The sequence below is a fragment of the Epinephelus fuscoguttatus genome, linkage group LG1, assembly GCF_011397635.1.
Source record: "Epinephelus fuscoguttatus linkage group LG1, E.fuscoguttatus.final_Chr_v1".
NCBI classification, from domain to species: domain Eukaryota; kingdom Metazoa; phylum Chordata; class Actinopteri; order Perciformes; family Serranidae; genus Epinephelus; species Epinephelus fuscoguttatus.
In genome coordinates this window covers 47,109,094-47,129,394 of record NC_064752.1, presented here as the reverse complement: position 1 = coordinate 47,129,394, position 20,301 = coordinate 47,109,094, and the positions used below count along the sequence as shown (strand labels likewise).

Sequence of the window (20,301 nt, the reverse complement as noted above, 5' to 3'; positions counted from 1 at the left end):
AAACTAGTTTTTAGAACACCTTTCACATTTGCAGTGATATTTAATTTTTGATGAAATTAAATCTAAGGCCTCATTGGACTGATATTTTTGTTAAAAAGTAGTCTTAACTGGTCACAGACAGACAGACAGACAGAGACCTCTGTGTCACTGGTCCCCTGTAGTTCTTTGGCCTCCTGGTGCTGGTCCAGAGTCTGGTTGCTGTCGCCAGCGTGGCAGCTCTCCAGCTCTCTCCTGCGGGCTTTTCTCCGTCGAGTCTCAGCACCCACCAGGGGAGAGGGGGGTGGCAGGGAGGGGGTACTGAGTAAGCTCTCCCTGGGGCTCAGGTTGTGCTTCTGCACTGGGCAGTTCTGGTTGCCCTTATGGCAGGCGCAGTCCACTTTGTAATTACTGGTGGTTTGTTGAGAGAGAAGAGATGATGACACTGGAGAAATTGCCAAAGGATGGAACACAAGATACTCTGCAGCAGCAACAAGCTTTGCACCTTATACCAACATGTGTTGCATTAATATTTATGATGTGTTTTTAGACACGACTGGAAGAACCATTACCACTTATGGCCCACGTATGTTCCCTTTACGTACAAAAATAGATATATTAATTTTAAATGGTGTGGCCATCACTGTCTAGACATATACATGTCCTTTATGTTTAGTATAGATACATCCACTAGATGGCACTAGATGGCAGAGTCAAAAGTGTCACAACAAGAAAAATAGTCATGGTGGAGGAGGTCGTAATAATGTACCTATTAACAGAGTTAACATTGTGGACACTGGTGGTCTGTGAGGCCCTTATATACATACATAAAATTTGTGGACGAAAAAATGTATCACTATATTTCTGATTTCTTCAGTTCCGCCATTTAAAATTTTCTTGTCCAATGGTCATGTCCTGCCTGATTATATTACACTGCCTCTACAATTTCAGATGGTTCTGCTCTGCATTCTCCGTATCTGTAAGTTTTTGGACAACATGCACAAATACAGACAAACTGCATGCAGAGTACAGGCAGAAGGCTCCATCCATGTCCGTATATGCATCTAACATAGAGCATAAATGAGATTTGATGAGAATGTCATACAGTTGGTTGGATTTGATCTGTGTTGCTTTTAACAGGCGGATGCTTCCTAGAAGCTGCTTCAAAGGCAGTTGGAAGGAGGTATATGGGTTAAAGAGCAGTACTAACCAGCTATTGAACTCGTAGTCAAACCCAATGGTGACCTCAGCGTCCTTTGTGATTTGACTGACAGCGTAGATACACAGATGGATCATGCCCTCAGCAATCATATGTCGGACCTGGAGAAGAAAACAGATGCAGAAGTCATTTTCAAAAGATTTAAAGAAAGTACCTCACAAAACTCAAAGCTATACAGAGAGAAAACATAACAGGTAGGCATTAAGATTCTCAGAAAGCTATGTGGCTCACCTCAGCATTGGGTGTACAGGACCTCCTGATGAAGCGGGCGTCATTTCCAAAGGTCCTCGCATCAACACACATTTCTACATCATTAAACTTTGAGTAGAACAGCACAAATGGGTAGGGTCTGGAAAAATATGACAACAATGGTATCAAAAGCAGTAGCAGCAAGGTGGTATAACAGGTGAGACAACACTCAATGTCTTTGAACCTAAACATTGAGTGTACAGTATATAGCAGTATTGGTCCAATAACACAAACACCATGATCTCTTACTTTTTGAAGAAGTGCCCGTTGACTTCAAACTGTTGTTTGAGCATGACCTTTCCCCGATATTCAATGATGAGTGTGTCTGCCTCCAAGTTCTTAGCTGCTCGGAGGATCTTCCTGTGTTTCTGCACCCGCGTTACCCGCCCCAACTGGAGCTAGAAACAGGCAATCGCAAACCAATTATTTGTAAATAAACACTGGTCAAGGAAAAGCTAACTTGCTCTCTTTGATGTCCTAGTGGTCAGTAACATTGTTTATATAGCGTGTTATTAATTATGGACTTTATTATTATTGGATAATTGCAGAGTATCTTTTGCGATTCCACTGTCTGTTGCACACACCTGCATTGTGACATACAAGTTGAATCAATATACTGTTTGGTCCCAAAGTACAGCTGTGAGTTTGGCTGACCTGCATCTGTGAGCCCAGCACTGTGTTGTTACAGGCCAACTCAGTGCGGTTGATGGTGTCCATGGCATCGACTGAGGCGTGGATCTGTGTGGTGGAAGGAGGCGTTGCAGTGCCGCTTTCTGCCTTTGAGACGGTGGTGCTGGCAGCGCGGTGAAGCTGGAGGAGTGTCTGGATGTCAGCGCTGTACTGGTTGGCTAGAGCCTCCTCATACTGGTCTGTCCACTGGCGGATCCTGCTCTCCCATCCCTCTGCTGTGTTCTCATCCAACACGCTCGCCTCTGTTGTTGAGTTCTAGACACAAGACAAAATGGAGCAGGTGGTAACAAGGTTTTTTTTTTTTTTTTTTCAGAAAAATAGAGTGTTGAGGCTGAGAAGCACTGAGTGAAGCATAGCTAAACATAAAGGTGAGGTGAGGTTAACTTCAAAATTACCTTCATCCTCATGGACTTCCTAGAACCCTCTCTGAAAGCCTGAGAGAAAGAAGATCAACACATTTCAATACATGGACATGTGAGGCAACAACAGTGTTACAGTCAAAAACAAAATTGAGGTATTCTCAATGAGTATTTACATGGAAATGAGTGGGCTGGTTATAAACAGGCTTTAGAAGTATCCTGTTTTTGTGTTTGAGCATGTAAAAATCAGATCCCGATTTTAGAAACCTAGACAAGCCCTTATCCTGTTCAGGGGAAACCCGAATATGCTAGCTGTAGTGCCCCTGAAGGAAACCAGGATACTGTTGGATGTATACACCTTATCCTGGTTTCTGAATGCTACTTGCAACTACCTGCGCAGACGCAGCTTCAGCCAACTGACAAAAAGAAACTGACAGTAAATTTAATAATTCCTGTCATTCTCATGTCCCATTGCCAGTTTGTTTTGGGGAAACATCACAGGCACCTGTGCAAATGTACTGCAGTAATCAGTGACCAGAATACTAGTTTCATACAGCAATATAAATAACCAGATTTCTCTGAGTTGCATGAAAATATTATATCCAGAATATTATCAAAACCGGGATAGGCCTCACAACCAGAAAACTTCTTATACATGTAAACGCACTCTATGTCACCTGTAACAAAAACATAACAGCTCCACACTAGGCTTTGATCTTAGTGTTGATCATTTTCTTCTTTATCTGTCTTCTGCTTTCATTACCTTGACTTTCTTGCCCTTCGGTGTTCCACGAGCCTTCTCTGTGCTCTTCTTTCTCTTTTTGGATTTGCTTCTTTTAACCCGGTTGACAGTGAGTTTGATGCTGGTGGGTGTATGCTGGGTGGCGGTGTAAGAGATGGTGGAGGGAGACACCTCTTCGTCACCACTCTCAGTGGCACTGCTCTCTCCAGCTACAACCCCCCACAACGAAAACATAGACAAAACACAGGTATAGTCATCAGACAGGGCTTTACAAACTACTGTAGGGAAATTAATTCTGCAAAAACGACACAAGATAATGTACCTGAGACATTTTCCGTTTTTCTATGTTGGCCTTTTGCTCCTTTCCTCCTGTCAAGTCCCCTGCAACAAAAAAAGACAGTGAAACGCATAAGCACATGCCATCTGCAAACCATTAAGTCCAATCATCATTACAAAGCACATGACAATGTTTACTCAAAAAACTGCTGAAGAGACTAAAACAATTTTAACAGATTTCTAAAAATTGCAGTTTGATTAAGTTTGAGGTTTAGAGACAAAGTATAAAATATTTTAATTTGATTATATAGCAGATAAATAAACAGGGTCATGACAAAACTTCATGCAGCATTTTGAGGGTTTTCATGACATACCATAGTGCAGTCACATTACCAGAATTTTGTGGGAAACACCACAAAAACAAAATCATGTTTTGTATCTAATAAAATAAATGTTATCATTTTGATGCCACTGCAATCTCAAGACAGTGAGTTACTGGGTCTAAATCAAGAACGATGCTTGTCATTTACAAACAGGTTATACAAAATATGCAATCTAAAGGGATAGTTCAGATTTTTTAAGTGGGGTTGTATGGGGTAGGCTACTCATACATAGTCAGTATACTACCTACAGTAGATGTCAGTCCGCATGCCCCCGGTTCGGAGAGACAGATTGGAGTTTGACATGGAAGCAAAGTAATGTACTGCTGTGGATGGGGTCAGCAATAAAACGCATTTTAGTCACCTAAAAAGTCCCACCTAGAAACAGTTAAAGTCCCACCTAAAACCAGTGAAAAGCACCAGACTCCTTTTACAAAATTTCTCATTCTGGCTCACTGAAAACAAGAGATGCTGGTGTACCACAGCCTCCATCAGTTAGTTTGTGTTATTGCGTGACTTCAGTGAATCTAAACTGCCCCCTTCGAAACACCAAAATCACACAATAACAAAACAAAATGACTAATTAAGGCAGTAGTAAGCCAGCAGCTCCTGTGCTCAGCTATGTTAAATTACTGTCTTTCTCAATGGAGTCTGACTTTGAAGAGAGTAACACGAGGCTCCTGTCAGAAATCACTGTCTGACTGCAAGGTAGAGTGATGAAAATATCATATGTTGAATATCAAACTAGGGACGTGCCAATTGATATCTACTGAATGTAATATACTAGTCTATGGATAGGTATCCCATACAACCCCTCTTCAAAAGACCCAAACTATCCCTCTAACCTTATGTGTATAATAACTAGGCCTTCAAAATTTTACTGCTCTTCTAAATGGCAGAACTTTTGCTCCACTTCGATAAATTAGCATGACCGTTTAGAAAGTCTGGCCATTGTACACTTGTACCTAATCCAACAGCTGGAACCCATGCTCCAGGTTTCAGACTGGGCTAGCCTCACATCACCAGGCTCTTCACTTTATGTGAAGAGCCTGGTTTTTATTCACTCTGAATTTTGTCTGGATTCTGGTTCCGGTCTAGAGAGCGGATACGGAATTCACCAAATTCACCAAACTAAGTGTTCACCATAGTAAAACTTTAAATTCTGGCGCACCATCGATTTGGGGTGATGAGGGGTGTAAGAAAATCGATTAACTTAATGGCTTGGGGCTTTTCTTGTAAATTATATTCTTTAAATTAAAAGTTTCACCGCATTTTTATTAGCTTGGTGCTTTTATTTTGACAGAAAGGCGCATCCATCGAATTCCGGATCCTGTCTCACTCGCCCTGGTTCCGGTTCCTTACCAAAACGGCCACTGATGGCCCCAGACTAGACTGGGCGCTTTTCCATTTCTCACCTGCAGTTGTCGCATTTGATGAGCAGGCCATCCGGCGTCAGGCTGCAGTGACACCAGCTGGCCACAGCCCCGTCCTCCTCTGAGGAGCTGTCGCTGTCGGCTGAGTTGTCCTCAGTAGTTTCGTGATAGCGGGCGCCACGTACCATGCCATTGAGATCCATGCGGGGAATGATGGTTTGGGAAAGCGGGGAGGCGGGTGGGGTAGGGGGAGGGGGCGCGCCATAGTTGTGATCCTGACAACACACAACGGAAGACTGTTGCATCTTCAAACAACGGGTGTTCAGGCAAAAGGGAAACGGAAAATGGAGACGAATGAAAATGAGGGCAAAAAAACAGGTATGTGAAACAGTACAGCTGTTAATAACGGAAGTAGTTTGTGGTTACAGAGGACTAATAGTAGGGTAGACATTCATGTCTTAAATCAACCTAAAAGCACTGACAATCCTTAGTTTTACTCTCATTGTTCTATTTTAATAGAACATGGAATTTGAAAAGTTAAGAACAGAAAACAAGAAAAGATTGTATAGTTCAAACAAAGTTATTATTTTAGCTTACAGCCAACTTATCTTTGAGTAACAGAGAGTAATAGTAATTTCATATAATAAGACATGCTATGATTAGAATTGATGATTAGAAAAAAGCTGTATGAACTCACAGCATATGGTAGTCCCCGATACCCATGACTCTGTGCGCTCCCACAGCTGTGGTTGTTGTAGTTTTTTTCATTCACGGCAGGGCTTGCTTCAACTGACTCAGGGCTGAAAAATAACAAACATAATTATTCTAGGGGATGGCAGTAATAAAAATAAAACAGAAACTGTGTGTATAAAACTGAGCAAATGTTCCACTTAGTTTTTCCAAGGCTGTTATGTAAAAAACTGTTGCAATAAAAGACAACAATCCGTCACTAGATGGCACCACAGGTCTGAAGTTGCTCTCCAGCCAAGAAGAACAGCAGTTTTAGGAAATGGAATGTGGGACGCCATTATGTTATGCAACTCCTTTTGCCCTTTAGCTGAGGTTTGGCCAGACAGTGCATAACCTTGCCCCTCTCCCCATGTTCTTCTTATTCTGGAGCACTTAAATGTCAAAAGAATCAAAATGACAAACTACAATTACATTACATCCCTGGATTTTGTAGAGCTAAGAACAGACAGGGTACTTTCTTGTGTGTTCGAACTAATCCCCCTGACGTTTGGAGAAAACTAAAGGGAGCCAAGAGTGGGTGGGGGAGGGGGGAGGGGGGCAGCTGCATTCCACATAACCTCGGTCACGTAAGCAGGCTTACCTACAGAGAAGTGGCGACTGCTCTTACTTAGTCTGTCTATGGAAATTTCCTGAGACACTACTCAACACAGCCAGGGCTGATGTAGAGATATGATACAAGTCTGCCTCCCTTACACAGAGACAGGGCTGGACGATGCAAAATCCAAAGTGATGGCAATAATAAAAGAAAAATGAAGCCCCTGACAGTGGGAGCCCATCTATAATGTGGAAATTTGCAAATTATTACAAGATAACTGAAACCTTTGTTAGCTTTAGGAACTACCATTTATTGTTTCACTCATTTGACATAAGAAAAAGCTGTGCAGGCCAGTTACTGCACTCAATGCAAGTATTCAGAACCACATCACAGGTAGTGATAGCTTCAAATTAAGTTACAACAGCCTTGAAAACTAAAAACAAAAATTTCTGAATTTGAAGTGACTTTGATGGGGTAGACAAAATGCCAGTAGTGGTATTGGTGTTCATCGTCCAGCCCTACATAGGGTCAGTGTTACATTGCTTTTGTTTAGATGGTTTTGAGCTTGTGTTAACCCGCCTGACTAAAGCATCACATACTGTGTTTTCTTTATTTCTGTCTGGCAAACTTAAGCCTTTGGTGGACTGCACTTCCCATCGCTTCAGGTCTCTCCTGCAGATTTTGTGGAGAAGACAGAAAACTGCTGACAGGATACTGAAACAAAGTATATTTATCACAACCCAAGGTGCCACAGTTATAGTGAAATATGTACAAAGGGGAGAGTCCAGCAACACTGTATGGACTTCAGGACTCAACAATAATGATTGCCCAGGGGACTTAAATTGCAGGTTGCTTTGCTTTGCTTTTTTGCCAAAAAAGTTTCTAGCTTCTGGGTTAACTTCCCCGATTCGCTGCCAGTGAATATGGACAGCTCCACTGAGTTGCTTTCTGGGGGGCCTGAAAATGCCACAGTGGGCTAGTAAATCTAGCAACTCACTTGCCTGGTTGGAGGAATGGTAAAAAAAACAAAAGAATTAAACCCATCATTTTTTCCCCAGGGATTATGTTGGAAGTTGCAAAGAAGTGAACCATCTTGCTTCCTTCTCTGTCAAGACTTGCATATGCACATTACCGATCAGGTAGTTGCAAGAAAATGGTGCCGGGTAAAGACAAAGTTTATGAGCTGAAGCACAAGCAAGCATTTCAATTATCCTGGAAACAGGAGTTTAGTTAGGTAGCATTAGAGGATGTAGGTGAAACTCCAAATATGTATTGCGCAGTTGGTTGCAATTCTGAGAGCAAGCAGGATAAAATAGAGTCCTCTTTCAAAAGGCATTTCTTGGTTGTTATTTGAAAACCACTAATAAACAGAATTTGTATAGAAGCAATTAAATACTGATTTCCAGCAAGAAGATTTCTGGCCAACTTTCCTGACTGGGCAACTGGAAAAAAAAGATGTTTAACCCTGAACATATTGTGCTGCTTTGGGTGAAAAAGTTGCACTACTGTATTAATGATGTAATGATCGGTTAAAATCTGCTATCACAACAATACTTCTTTTGTAAAGGGAATAACTGTTTATTATTGGCTAAGAATCCCTGGAGCCTCCTCAAAAACCTCTGGAGTTACTGACATCAAATATGCAATGAAACAGGAGAGAAGAATTCCTACCACTTATTCCCTTTGTTTTGGAAATTGATAACTATAATCTGTTGATTATGATAATGTTTTTATGCACAAAACTGACCGCTTAGATCTGAGAATATGGCAATATCAAAGGAACAGAGTCACAGCGGTCAGACAATCACAAACCGCTTGTTTAGACGTATTTTCTGCAACACATGAAAACGAGAATGAATATACCTGACGTGTTTATTATAAAGCTCCACTGCACTTAAAAAATTGTGAGTTGCCCAAATACATATACACAGTAGGTCAAAGGTCAGGTGCTGAACAACATCATGGGAAATGGGATATTCCCATTTCTAAAAAAGTTTGTTTACAACTTGCAACACTTGTTCTATATAAGAAATGTTGCCACATCCAACAGATATCAGCAAGTAAGTTGGGAGGTAACAGTTGGAACAAGAACTGATGGCCAAAACTATAAAAAATACAAGCCAGGTTGTAGATAAACTGAATTTTCCTGGAAGATGAGGGCACAGGTCTTTGAGTCCCACCCAGCTGGTAGTGAGTACTTACTCTGATCCAGCAGCCATATCTGAGTAAGACGTTTCAGGTGTGGTGACTCCCAGCGCGATTACTATGCTCATGACGTCCAGCACAGCGACGCGTGGGAGGGGGGGAAGAGGGGGAGGAGGGGGAGGGGGAGGGGAGGGACAGGATGGGGGGAGGAGGAGAGGTGAGGGGAGGAATCACAGGGTCCCAACTACAGCAACAGACCACTCCAGAGGTGGGGCGCCGTTGAGCCGTAGCCCACGGCTCACGGTCATGGGGGACCTGAAGAGAGAGAGCAACAGGCAGTTAGACCGTCAGTTATCCACTCACATGCAGCCTGGAAACCGGCAAACTGCCTGCTACATGATTCAGCGTGACATGTGATATGATGGAAAAAACCTGCACTGCACTGGTCACTGTGTCTTTAACTATGTGACTGATACATTTTGGACTGATGCCTTTGACAGCTGATATTCTGTGTGATAGATGTCATCTCTATGTGGATGATTGCTTACACTTTGAAGAAATATTATTCAACCTTTAACTTAGAAAAAACAAACAAACAGCAAAACAAAACAACCGTAACACCTTGAAATAGCATGAGCAACCCAATTAAACTACTGGGATTCATATGAGACTCAGAATCAGTTTTCAGGGTTAAGAGAGCTTTCAACATGTTTGTATCTCTAGCCCTTTTTAAACAGGAATTGGACAAATTTGCAGGAAAACCCAATCAGTCTTCTTTTAGCATTGGCAGTATAAAAGCAAAATCGGGGAGTGCAGCAAAATGCCGCCTGCCTACTTCTGTTTATACAGAATGCGCCTTTTTCGGGGCAACGGGGGGCGTGAGCAAATAACAAAATGTGTAGCTCAGCATGTGACGTAAACAGTGACGTATTCCGAGGGAAGCTGTGAGTGGTCAGTCCTTCGGCAATTCTCTCGTACGTCGGCCTGTTCTTCGCCATCCCCGTCATCTGACGCTTAATGGCCTCTTCGTTTGCGAGGGCATGGAGGGCGCGCAATTCCTTGTGTCACCAGTTGCTCATCTTTACAGTGTCTGTCAGGTTTGTGTTTACTTCTTGCTACTAGCTGCTCGCTAATTCCTGCTATCAGCTGTTTCCTGTTTATCCACCGCCAGTGGGGTCGCACATGCGGCATCATCAACAGCTTCTCCCACAAGTCATCAAAAGTGTGTCCCCTGGCGGAAGACCACCTTGTTCTTTTTAAACCAAAAAGGTTCTGCCAATATGACTACCCTACTACCCTAAAATTGGGCACCTCGGATCAACGCGCCAATCTGGCTCTGTGTGTCTAAATGCTCGCAGCTTGCCGGCAAAACGGCCCAACATTCGCCAAAAATCTGGTAGTGTAAAAGGGGCTTTTCCTTTGTTTTGTGGGAAACTCAGGCAGATTGACATTTTTTGTAAATGTGTTTTCATGCACACACAGTGTACAGACACAAAAGGGAGTGACATTCTGCATTTAAATGGAAAAAATATTGATATGTAAATATTAATGACATGAATGAAGTAATTAAACTGTATTTCATTTTAAGTTTTATAGACTGCTTCCGATCTGCAGTATGGGGAGGACTTTCACCACATCACAACATAGATCATTTTTATGGCAGAGTTCTTAACTTGTCAGAGCAGGAAAAGCACAGTGTATCAGTACACCATTCAAATGGGTCAGCCTGCACAATACCAGACACCTGGAAATGACACTACGTGGAATGCAGTTGTTAGTCATGATATCAGTTACTCCTGTGCTTTTCCTACTGTGAGACGTCAAAATGTCTGCCCTGAAAAAAGGCTGCTGGCTGTGGGGATACACTGATCATGAAATTCTGGGCTGATACTGACGTTTCTTTTTTGTTGTTTGTTTTGTTTTTGTTGTATTTATTCACTCTTTGGTAGCAAGGGAACACTATCTGAGAATGAACATAAATTCAATAACACAAACTTATGAAACAACCTTTAATATACTGTATTTTTCCCAAATAGTAGCTCGGGCGTTTATTTTACAAAATCGGTTTTGACCCCAGGCGTTTAAAAGAACCTGGGGCTATTTGCTCAAGGCTTTTTTTTTTTTTTTTGCACTGACCTGGACCAGGCCATTATTTGGTTACAGTTCCTGTACAGTATGTTTTTTTAGTGCGAAAATACTGTATAATGTAGGGGTGAGTTCATGTAAAAAAATCTCTAAACATTTAGAGTGGGCTATTTTTTTCGTGTACACATCAAAATATCGCCAGTAAGCTACAGTGAGCCTGTAGAAGCTGTATTCCCCATGCATGTCAGCGATTTTCACCAGGGGACGCACGTGATTAATTCAGACTGACATTACCTGTTTTTCAGCGAACTCTTCTGGTACTTTTATTAAAAGGCATGGCATATAGGTCCACAGTAAGTTATTATTATTATTGGGTCTTATAAGAGTGGGCTACAGTGAGTACCGGACCATCAAATCACAGCATCCGCGGTGAGAGGACACAGAATTGTGTGCACTTTTACGCACGCGGGTCAAGGCGATCACGGATATTTGATGTGCCAGATGTATTACCCGTTTTAGATACGTGGCTGTCTGTTTGTCCGTCCGTCGCACGGGTCATGTGCACCACTTCACCACTGACCCATGCGTAAAAGCGCAAACAGTCCCTCAAGGAGGGACAGCCATGAGGCAATGAATGAGGAAATAATTGCCCGGGCGTTTAATCGGACCGGTGTATAATACGCAAAATGGGGTCAAAGCCCCGGCGGCTATTTGCCACCGGGCGACTATTTGGAAATATACAGTAACCTTTTTTTTTTTTAGGGATGCACAATATTGGATTTTTTGCTGTTGTCCAATATGCCGATATGTAACAACTTATTTGGCTGATAACTGATACTAATATTGATATATCCACTTTTTCCTCCTAGCTAATCTTAGTGATCATCAAGTCTCTTCTGAGGTGGAATTAACATCATATCATAGGTCCATACTCTTATCATGATGGCCCACCAGCATATGGAGACATGAAATACAATACTTTTCAATGTATGTAATATTCATTCATTGTGCTAAATAAGAAAAAGCATGTTGGCTGATTCTGATAGTTAATTTGAAAGCCAATATCCACCTATACCGATGACGTGCCATAATTATCGTGCAACCCTCCCTTCTTTCACATTAGAAACATATTAAAAATAAATAAATAATAAACAACTTTAAAAACCTTTTTACTATTTACTTATTCCTTCTTTAATATTTCTTTTCTATTGCTGTGAATACATGTATTCAAGTTTTTCATCAAAAAAAAAACAACAACTACATTTTACAAGAGCTCAATCAGAAACAATGATGTTAACTATTCTGTTACCTGTCACTTCAATTAGTTTTCACACCTCTCAACCATTCCAGTGCATTGAACACACTAACTTGCCAAGAGGGGGAGATGTGCAAAGAAAGATACACCAAAGGGTGCTTTTTTGGATTGACACTTAAGATGCAGTTCAGCCTAGGGCCTCAATGTGGATTTTTATATGAGGTACTTCCTGTTCTGATTTCTTGTGGACTTTGGTTTCTGATACCCCTCCATAGCTCTTAATTCTACTTTTGCTTTGAGATGTTTGTTTTTATACATTTGGGGGTCTCTGATTAATAATGGCTTTCACCTGATTCCCCTTAAAGCCCTGTTTACTATGTGATGAACTTGTTTGGTACTATTATATGGTGCTTTCTGATTGTACATGTTTTTTTCTGTATTCACTGTGTTCTACCCCTTTTTTGTATTTTGGTATTGTATAACAAGTATGGCTTTTATTTGTATGCCTCACTTACTTAAAAACTACAGTTCCCAGGAGGTGGAGCACAAGTGTGTTGTATACTGCCAATGATTAGACTAACACTGGTTACTTTTAAACGCGGCGTACACTTGGGCTGTCCCAGATGAAAGATGTCCAACATGAAAGAAATGTAGCAATATCTGTAGCATATCTAAATGGTGGTTCAACGTTGCACAGTGAGAGAGGTTCAAGGATGACTGTTGTCACAGTCTTGTGATCAAAGACAGCCTGGGATGAAATTCTGACAGTGTCAGAATTTGGGATGACCATCTCACTGTATGACTGTTGTTACCACTTATGTCAACTAACCAACCAACAGAGATGTAGCATGAATGATGCACTGGTGCTAAACCCAAACAGACAAACAGATAGCAGCTCGCCATGGAGGCAAAACGCGCTAAAAGACATGTGTGGGTTTCCAGCAAAGAGGAAAGCCTTGTGGAGTTGTGGCAGCAGAGGCCTTGCCTATATGATGGGTCCTCCAGCTCTTACCATGATCGCATAAAGGAGGATGAAGCATTGAAGGAAATAGCGGTGGAGTTGCAGCCGCCAGGTGAGCAACCTAGCAGCTAGCAAACACACACAGACTACACAGGTTATTTAATAATGTGACCCTCTATGTTGTGCTTCATAGTTAGAGAAGTAATAACCTGTGCAGCATCTTTGCACACTCTGTATGGGAAGCTATTGCATCGTATGTTGTGGCCTGCGATTCAGTAGGCACTGTCATTGTATGGTCTGCATACATCAAACTTGCTGCTGTACCTGAGTTTATTTGATCTATGTCGCACAGTGTAGTAGCTGCACTTAACTTATATGATTGCTAAAATCTCACAGACTATAGGAGGCTTAATCAGCCTGTCCATTGTTGATTCATGTATGCTCTGATGAAGGTCTGATAGACCAACAGCTCAAGAATAATGTAAAACACTGCATCAATGTAAGTGTGCTGAAATCTTTGCTACCAGTTTCTACAAGTTTACATTTGTAAACATGACTGTATAACTAACCTTCCCCCCATATTCATTTTTACTGAATAGAGCTTGAATGCATCATAATGTAACTCAGCTCGACCTCTGTTAGCTGTTAGCTGTTAACTGTTAGTGGTCACTGGCTGCTAGCGTTAACTAGGTCTCCTCCTGCTGATGTCACCATGGATTTGTTGTTCACAATGTAGCACTGTAAGGACAAAAGTTTTGTGTGTTTCCTGACACCTAGATAGTGAGTTTACTGCATCCTCTCATCCAAACGGCATCCTGGGGAAGATCTCTGTTCATCCCAAACGGGTTTTCTATTGTTCCTGTGATGACAGGATGATGTTATTCTGAAGCTCTGCTTTTTAGCCTGTGCAAAATTGATGTGACACAACAGTAACGTATCAGCCACTGCCATCAATTATTCCCATCTTATTTGCCAGTGGGCCGTTATCAGTTAACAAGGTGAATATCTGGCGACCAATGTGCAGCTGATAAATCGTTGTATGCCTAGTTAGCTATGCTCTTACATTTAGTATGAAACAATATCTGGCTGTTACAGTGGCAACCCAGTCTAATCCTATTTGACACTAATTTTGGTTGGTAAATGACACGCAATGGTTTGTTGCCATAAAAAACTGCAAATGTATTTGGAACTAAGCAGCAGCATCAACAAGCTTATTCAACAATAGTATTTCACCTTGGGGACAGGTACAAGAGGAAACTAAGGGGCAGCATTTCAAAAGGTAGATATTTGTGGTCCAATTTGCTGACTATTATTTAACTAATTCCAGGAACTGCATTATTTTGACATCTCTAACCCTAAACGACCTATTAAATAGTCACTAGACGGACACAATTCACGGACTAGTAAATGACTGACAGAAAATGATGGCCTGTTCAGAAATGGAAGCACTGTTACATATAAGTACGGCTCCTTTATTAGAGATCACAACAACTGTCTCAGTTGAACATGGGGAAACCATTCTTACATGCCTAATGAAGACCCAAATTTGCTGACTCATGGTGACAATTAAGGCTTTTATGTGAGAAGCAACAGAGAGCTTTGATATGCCTGTGTCTGAAATGATAACTGGATATGGACATGGTGTGATAGGCATGTCTCTCGTCCACACAGAGGCTTCCAGCATTGAGAGGAGGCTATTCAAAGAGCAGAAAAACAACCAGGGGCTTTACAGCTCTGCTTACACTGAGCCTGCCATTAACATGCACTAATAAAGGGAACCAGCAGGAGGCGCCTTCCTCCCAGACGCCTGGAGGGGTGAGTCATCCAACATGAGGCCCGGCCCTCCTGTCATGTGACCACACTCTGCTGAAACACTGACCCACACTCCTCTGCTCACATCGCTCTCTCTTCCTCCCTGTCCTCCCCACCTCCCTCTCTCACCCAGTCAGACGCAGAGCCATAGACAGCAGCCACGGCTGCTGTAAGAGGAACAGGCCCTCCTGTGCTCCGTTCACACGCTGAGGAGAGGATTTGGCTAATAGCAAGGTCATCCCCCGGGCAAACACATGCAAATACGTTACCTGATCGGATTCACCACTATACGTTTCCGAAAAAGCAAAACATCTCACACAACAAATAAATAACCCCAACAATCAAACATAGCCAGTTTACTAGAGCCGCAGCGACAGGATGCATGACATTTCTGTGGTGGTCCCCTGGCTACAGCGACTGTTACCCTCACTCTCCAGCACCAGGGCAACCACAGCAAGGCTGGGGACTTTCAATAATGTCAAGGTCAGTTCAACTGTGCTCACTGTCAAACAGAGAATGTCAACCCCATCCAGCTGGATACACACACTGGTAGGTAGCAACAAGAAATGTCAGCTAGATTTTTGGTCGCAGAGGCAGAACATTCTGCTAAATCTCAATGAAAATAGACACATGCAGGTGAGGACATTCAGAGAAAGATACTGATGGCAGATTTTTGTTTCAGGAAAGAGTTCAGGTTTTGATTATTCAAGGACTGTTCCTCTTTCAGCATGACTCATTAAATACATTGAGAAAAGAACAGCATTAAATGGGGCATGAAGGGGTAACATGAGTTTTAACATACTTAGACATGATGGCATAGAGTGGATGCCATGTTGTCCCATCCACAGCCTTTTTCTTTTATCCCTATGAACGCTGCTTCACAAAAATAGCCACCTCCCTCCTACCTAACTCACAAAGGGAGTCACTATTTGGGCCTCCTCCAAAAGAACCAGACGGTGAGCTAGGGAGGTAAATTCCATACGAAGAAGGAAAGCCTTTCTTTACCTCGCTCCCTCCTCCTCCTCCCCCACCACCTCCCTCCCTTCCTTGTTCGTTCCTCTGGCCATGAATACCGGGCTCAAATTACCAGCAGGCTCAACAAAGTCTTTTCACTTCCACTAGAACAGAGGCCATTTTGGAGACAAGACCAAGGGGGAGGGACAAACACACAAAATGAACAGCAAAGAAGACCCTCTCTCTTTCTCTCTCTCTCTCTCTCTCTCATCATCCCTCACATAACTCTCTCCCCTGTTCTTTGTTTTTTTTGTTAAACACTCTAGCATTCCGACATTGTTAAGCACTGGTAGACGTGCATTGTACTGACCTAAATTAGCTGTGTGATTATCCTTTAATATCAAAATGTGTCTCTGGGGTAATATAGCGAGTGTAATTCAGATAGAGCAGGACAAACAATTCCAACCATTAAAGCATATGCACAGCAGGTCAAAGACATGGACATACAAAATGCCACACCTTGTCCAAACATACTTTAGCACAGCAAGTTTTGTAGGTGTTAACTAACATGCTGAAAAACAAGTCGTGCACATGCAGGTACAGCATCTATAGAGAGCCCACCATGTTTACAAAATATTATGTTGATATACCTATGATTCAGATGTTATTAGGTTAACAGGAAAACACAACTCTATGTAATTACATAACAATAATAATTAAAAAAAAAACACAAAACAACTGCTCAAAGGGTGCTTCACAAAAAGCAGCTTAGTGAAAGAGTGACATAGAAGCTGAATCATACATGACATCTGAGCTGCATCTAAAATCATTCCCTCTGTGTAGCCTACTGCAGTATTTACTTTGCAATTTTTTATTTAAGTGTCTGAATTATGTGTGTGAAATCTTCCACTATGTAGTGCCCAAAAAAGCTCTGATGTTGGTTAGTTCAAATGTAATAACAGCAGGACAGCTGGGTGTCTGTTAAGTAGTCTGCTAAATTCAGCAGAACAGGTGACATGAAGGTAACATTGTTGATACGGGTTACAAAGAGGCTTGGAAGTGAACAACTTCCTATCGTGCCTACTTGGTGTTTTTGTGTGTTAAGCTTTAGTGGTAAGTGGTAGACTGGGTGCTTAGTTGTGTTAGCAGTCAGTCAGTCAATAATAAATACATAAATCAAAATACATAAAACAAAACAAAGTAATATTAATTAAGAAAGACAGACATATAGACACCTGGCAAAATACTCATGACTGCTTCTGTTGAAGTACACACTTCAATTGGTGTCACCTGGACCACGTTTCACCAGGATAAAACACACACTCACACACACAGACAGACACACACACACACACAGACAGACACACACACACACAGTATCAGAAGGTGCAAATCAGTGCCAGATGTCGCTACATTGGCGTGGCTGGTAAAAATAACTACCGCCTACAAACTATATTTCAGAAATAAAAGGATGATTATGCTGACAAGTTTCATCACGTTATTATTTAGGGCTGTACCCAACTAAGAATTATGCCAGTTGAATGAGATTTAGCTATTTAATATGAATATTTGACGATTTTTCTTTTATTATATATATATATATATATATATATATAAAAAATTTTAAAGTTTGAATGGGCTCAGTGGGACATTGAATGTCACACTGGCATTCACGTAATATGGTAAACAAGCTAACAGCACTAACGACAGGTTAGAAATGTGCAACAACATTTTCTTCCAATCCTAGATATCAAACAAAAGCCCCACACTGTGTCGTATTCAGTTGATGTGAGCTGTAAATTCACCACTTTTAAGCAGAAGAGAGAAGATAATGTCATCTTGGAGCCTTGCTGTGGAAAGTTTCTCCTCTTCCCTGCCGCTGCATTGTGTCTGCAGCTGTTTGTACCAAAGAGTAGGGTGAAAGTCAAGAGCCCTCATTCTGCAGCTAAATCCGGGCACCAAAATGTCCCCAGAATTACACTGCACAGCACACTGTAAGATGAGCACTTCTTTTAATCTTTTGCTTGTCAATCTCTAACTTTCAGAGGACAGCCCTGTTATTATTGTCAATGAGAAAACTGACTCCACTAACATACACAACACATGGCTTAACAAAAGGAACACTTCACAAATGTATTAAGTTTGCCTCAATAACTATCAACGTTTATAGACAAAACAATTGGTTTGCTAGTCACTATTATAATAATAATAGTATATTTCATTATTAGCTGAAGCCCATGGCACTTGCTTTTATTGCACATATGTAACAAGTTGTTGCCAACTCGAGTTCACTTCGAGTTCGTTCACTTCACCAGTCCCTCCTTTCCTCTGCTCAGCTGCTCTCCTGTATCATTGATTTTCAAATAAATGATGAATTTGGTGTTATTTTTGGCAATAAATAAATAAACTAATTCTGGCCTTGCAAGGACGTGCACAAATACAGGGGTAACACCAAAATCACTATAATGGTGTTAACATGGACATTAAGTAAGCCGTTAAGAGGCTTATCCTGATTTTGTGCATATTCAGGGTTTGATGTTTACATAAAACACAGAGTAATCTAGTCATTTATATTCCAGTATCCATGATAAATACTAGTATCCTGGTTACTGATTAGTGCAGTGTATTTGTGCCTGCGATTTTTACGAAAACAAACCAGCAATTTGTGATGAGAGCGACAGGAAATACTAAAATCTACACTGTATATTTACTACCGCTGCTACAATCTTCAACGGCTGTCTGCTGTGAATGCTTCCACCATCAGTCTCTCTCTCTCTCTCGCTCGGCCAACCCTAAGCTTTTCCTGAAAGGAGCTATGCTACTCTTTCAACACTTTCCTCCAGTTTGACCAGTGTCAGTGTCATTACCACTGTACAGGAACAGACGAGCAGTGGGTACGCAGCCTCTTTCATCACCGAAAACAAAGCTGTTTCAGAAGTGAGATGCTTTTGCTGCTGCCATTATTTGTATTTATGTTATGTTGCTTGGCTGAAGCTGCAGCTGTGCAGGTAGTCAAAAGCACTCAGAAATGTGGATAAGGTGTCTACATGCTAGGGCAGGGCAGTATGGAAAAAAATCAATTATTAGAATATTTTTTATCAAAAGCCTCAATATCTATATTGTGGCAATACTGTAGGGTTGTAGGGTTCACAAAATATGTACACAATGACACATTGGCGGCTGTGGCTCAGAGGTAGAGCGGGTCGTCCACCAATCGAAAGATCAGCGGTTCGATCCCAGGCTCCTCCAGGCTGCATGTCGAAGTATCCTTGAGCAAGATACTGAACCCCAAATTGCTCCCGATGGCTGTTCCATCGGTGTGTGAGTGTGTTAAAACTGAGTAGCAGGTGGCACCTTGTATGGTAGCCTCGGCCACCAGTGTATGAATGTGTGTGTGAATGGGTGAACGTGACTCGTAGTGTAAAAAGCGCTTTGAGTGGTCACTAGATGACTAGAAAGGCGCTATACAAATGCAGGTCCATTTACCATCCATTTACATTATGACTAAATTGGTAAAAGGCAAATGATAGAACCGCTAGGTTTATAGTGCTGGGCGGTATACTGCTTTTATACACTGCCATACTGTCACATAGTTTCAGCTATTGCTGGGGAAGTCCTTCAGACAGTTGAAAGTACTACAGTCAGAGCACACTGTATTAAAGGGAGAGGGGACCCTTATTAGCTGTGTGCCCTTCTTAATAACATTATACATTTATAACAACAATTAAACCCACACTAACTCTGTAACAAGGAAAAACACCATGGCACACAATAATGTGTGACATAAATAATTTGTCACACTTATAATAGTACATTTACAGAAATACATCATGGATCAACTTGCTGGTTACAGCTCACTAGCTGGCCAGTAGCATAATGCCAACAGTCTGTTAACAGCTGGGAGAAGCTCCATCGCAGTACGTAAAACAAACAAACAAAAAAAAAACAGAAAAGAGAGATGGAGGATAAAGAAAAAGACCAGAGATGCATCACAACTTGTGCCCAAGAGAGGAACTGTATCTGTTGTGTGGATTCATTTATTTTTTTTAGAAGATCCAACACAACATTAGTTTGTTGGGACGCTGTTGTTGCCAGTGGTGGTAACGCTAGGAACTTATTTCATCATCACCCCAGGAGAAAATGTGAGTTGAAATACTGATTACAGTGGTGGGATTTAAGGCTGTCTGTAATGCCAGTGAAACCAAAGGGTCAGACACCGCTTTAAGCGGTATTTGCTCAAGGTGCAACATATGATAGAAAAGCAAGTGTTGGGGCGACACTATGGACGCAATAACAATACAACTTTGTAAGGACATGGTTCTGCTATAGACAGTTGAGAAAGATGGATTCAGAGCAATGATTAAAGCACTGGATTCTAGGTATATCTTACTAATGCAAAAATATTTCATAACATAATGTTAATTAATATTAGGCATGTTTCTTACTTGTTCAATAGAACATTTGAGGAATATCTGTTGAAATACTTTGAATATAGATTTGTAGTAGCGTTATTCTACTGTCAAGAGTATATAAAATAACA

The 20,301-nt window shown here is 41.5% G+C and overlaps 1 protein-coding gene across 4 annotated transcripts in view; it reads right to left on the bottom strand.

Moving 5' to 3' along the window:
* setd5 (SET domain containing 5) overlaps positions 1-20,301 on the bottom strand; it is a 51,980-nt gene that overhangs the window by 17,288 nt on the left and 14,391 nt on the right. For 2 of the 4 annotated variants that reach the window (XM_049566126.1, XM_049566236.1), the window contains exons 2-12: positions 8,752-9,009; positions 5,962-6,064; positions 5,307-5,569; positions 3,558-3,616; positions 3,257-3,444; positions 2,530-2,568; positions 2,099-2,389; positions 1,694-1,842; positions 1,427-1,544; positions 1,187-1,296; positions 138-387 (exon numbers count right to left, since the gene is read on the bottom strand). In XM_049566126.1, the coding sequence (XP_049422083.1) occupies positions 138-387; positions 1,187-1,296; positions 1,427-1,544; positions 1,694-1,842; positions 2,099-2,389; positions 2,530-2,568; positions 3,257-3,444; positions 3,558-3,616; positions 5,307-5,569; positions 5,962-6,064; positions 8,752-8,822 (1,641 nt within the window). In that variant the 5' untranslated portion in view covers positions 8,823-9,009. The remainder of the gene's footprint in view (positions 1-137; positions 388-1,186; positions 1,297-1,426; positions 1,545-1,693; positions 1,843-2,098; positions 2,390-2,529; positions 2,569-3,256; positions 3,445-3,557; positions 3,617-5,306; positions 5,570-5,961; positions 6,065-8,751; positions 9,010-20,301) is intronic. The other 2 variants (XM_049566150.1, XM_049566317.1) reach the window with 1 other exon arrangement.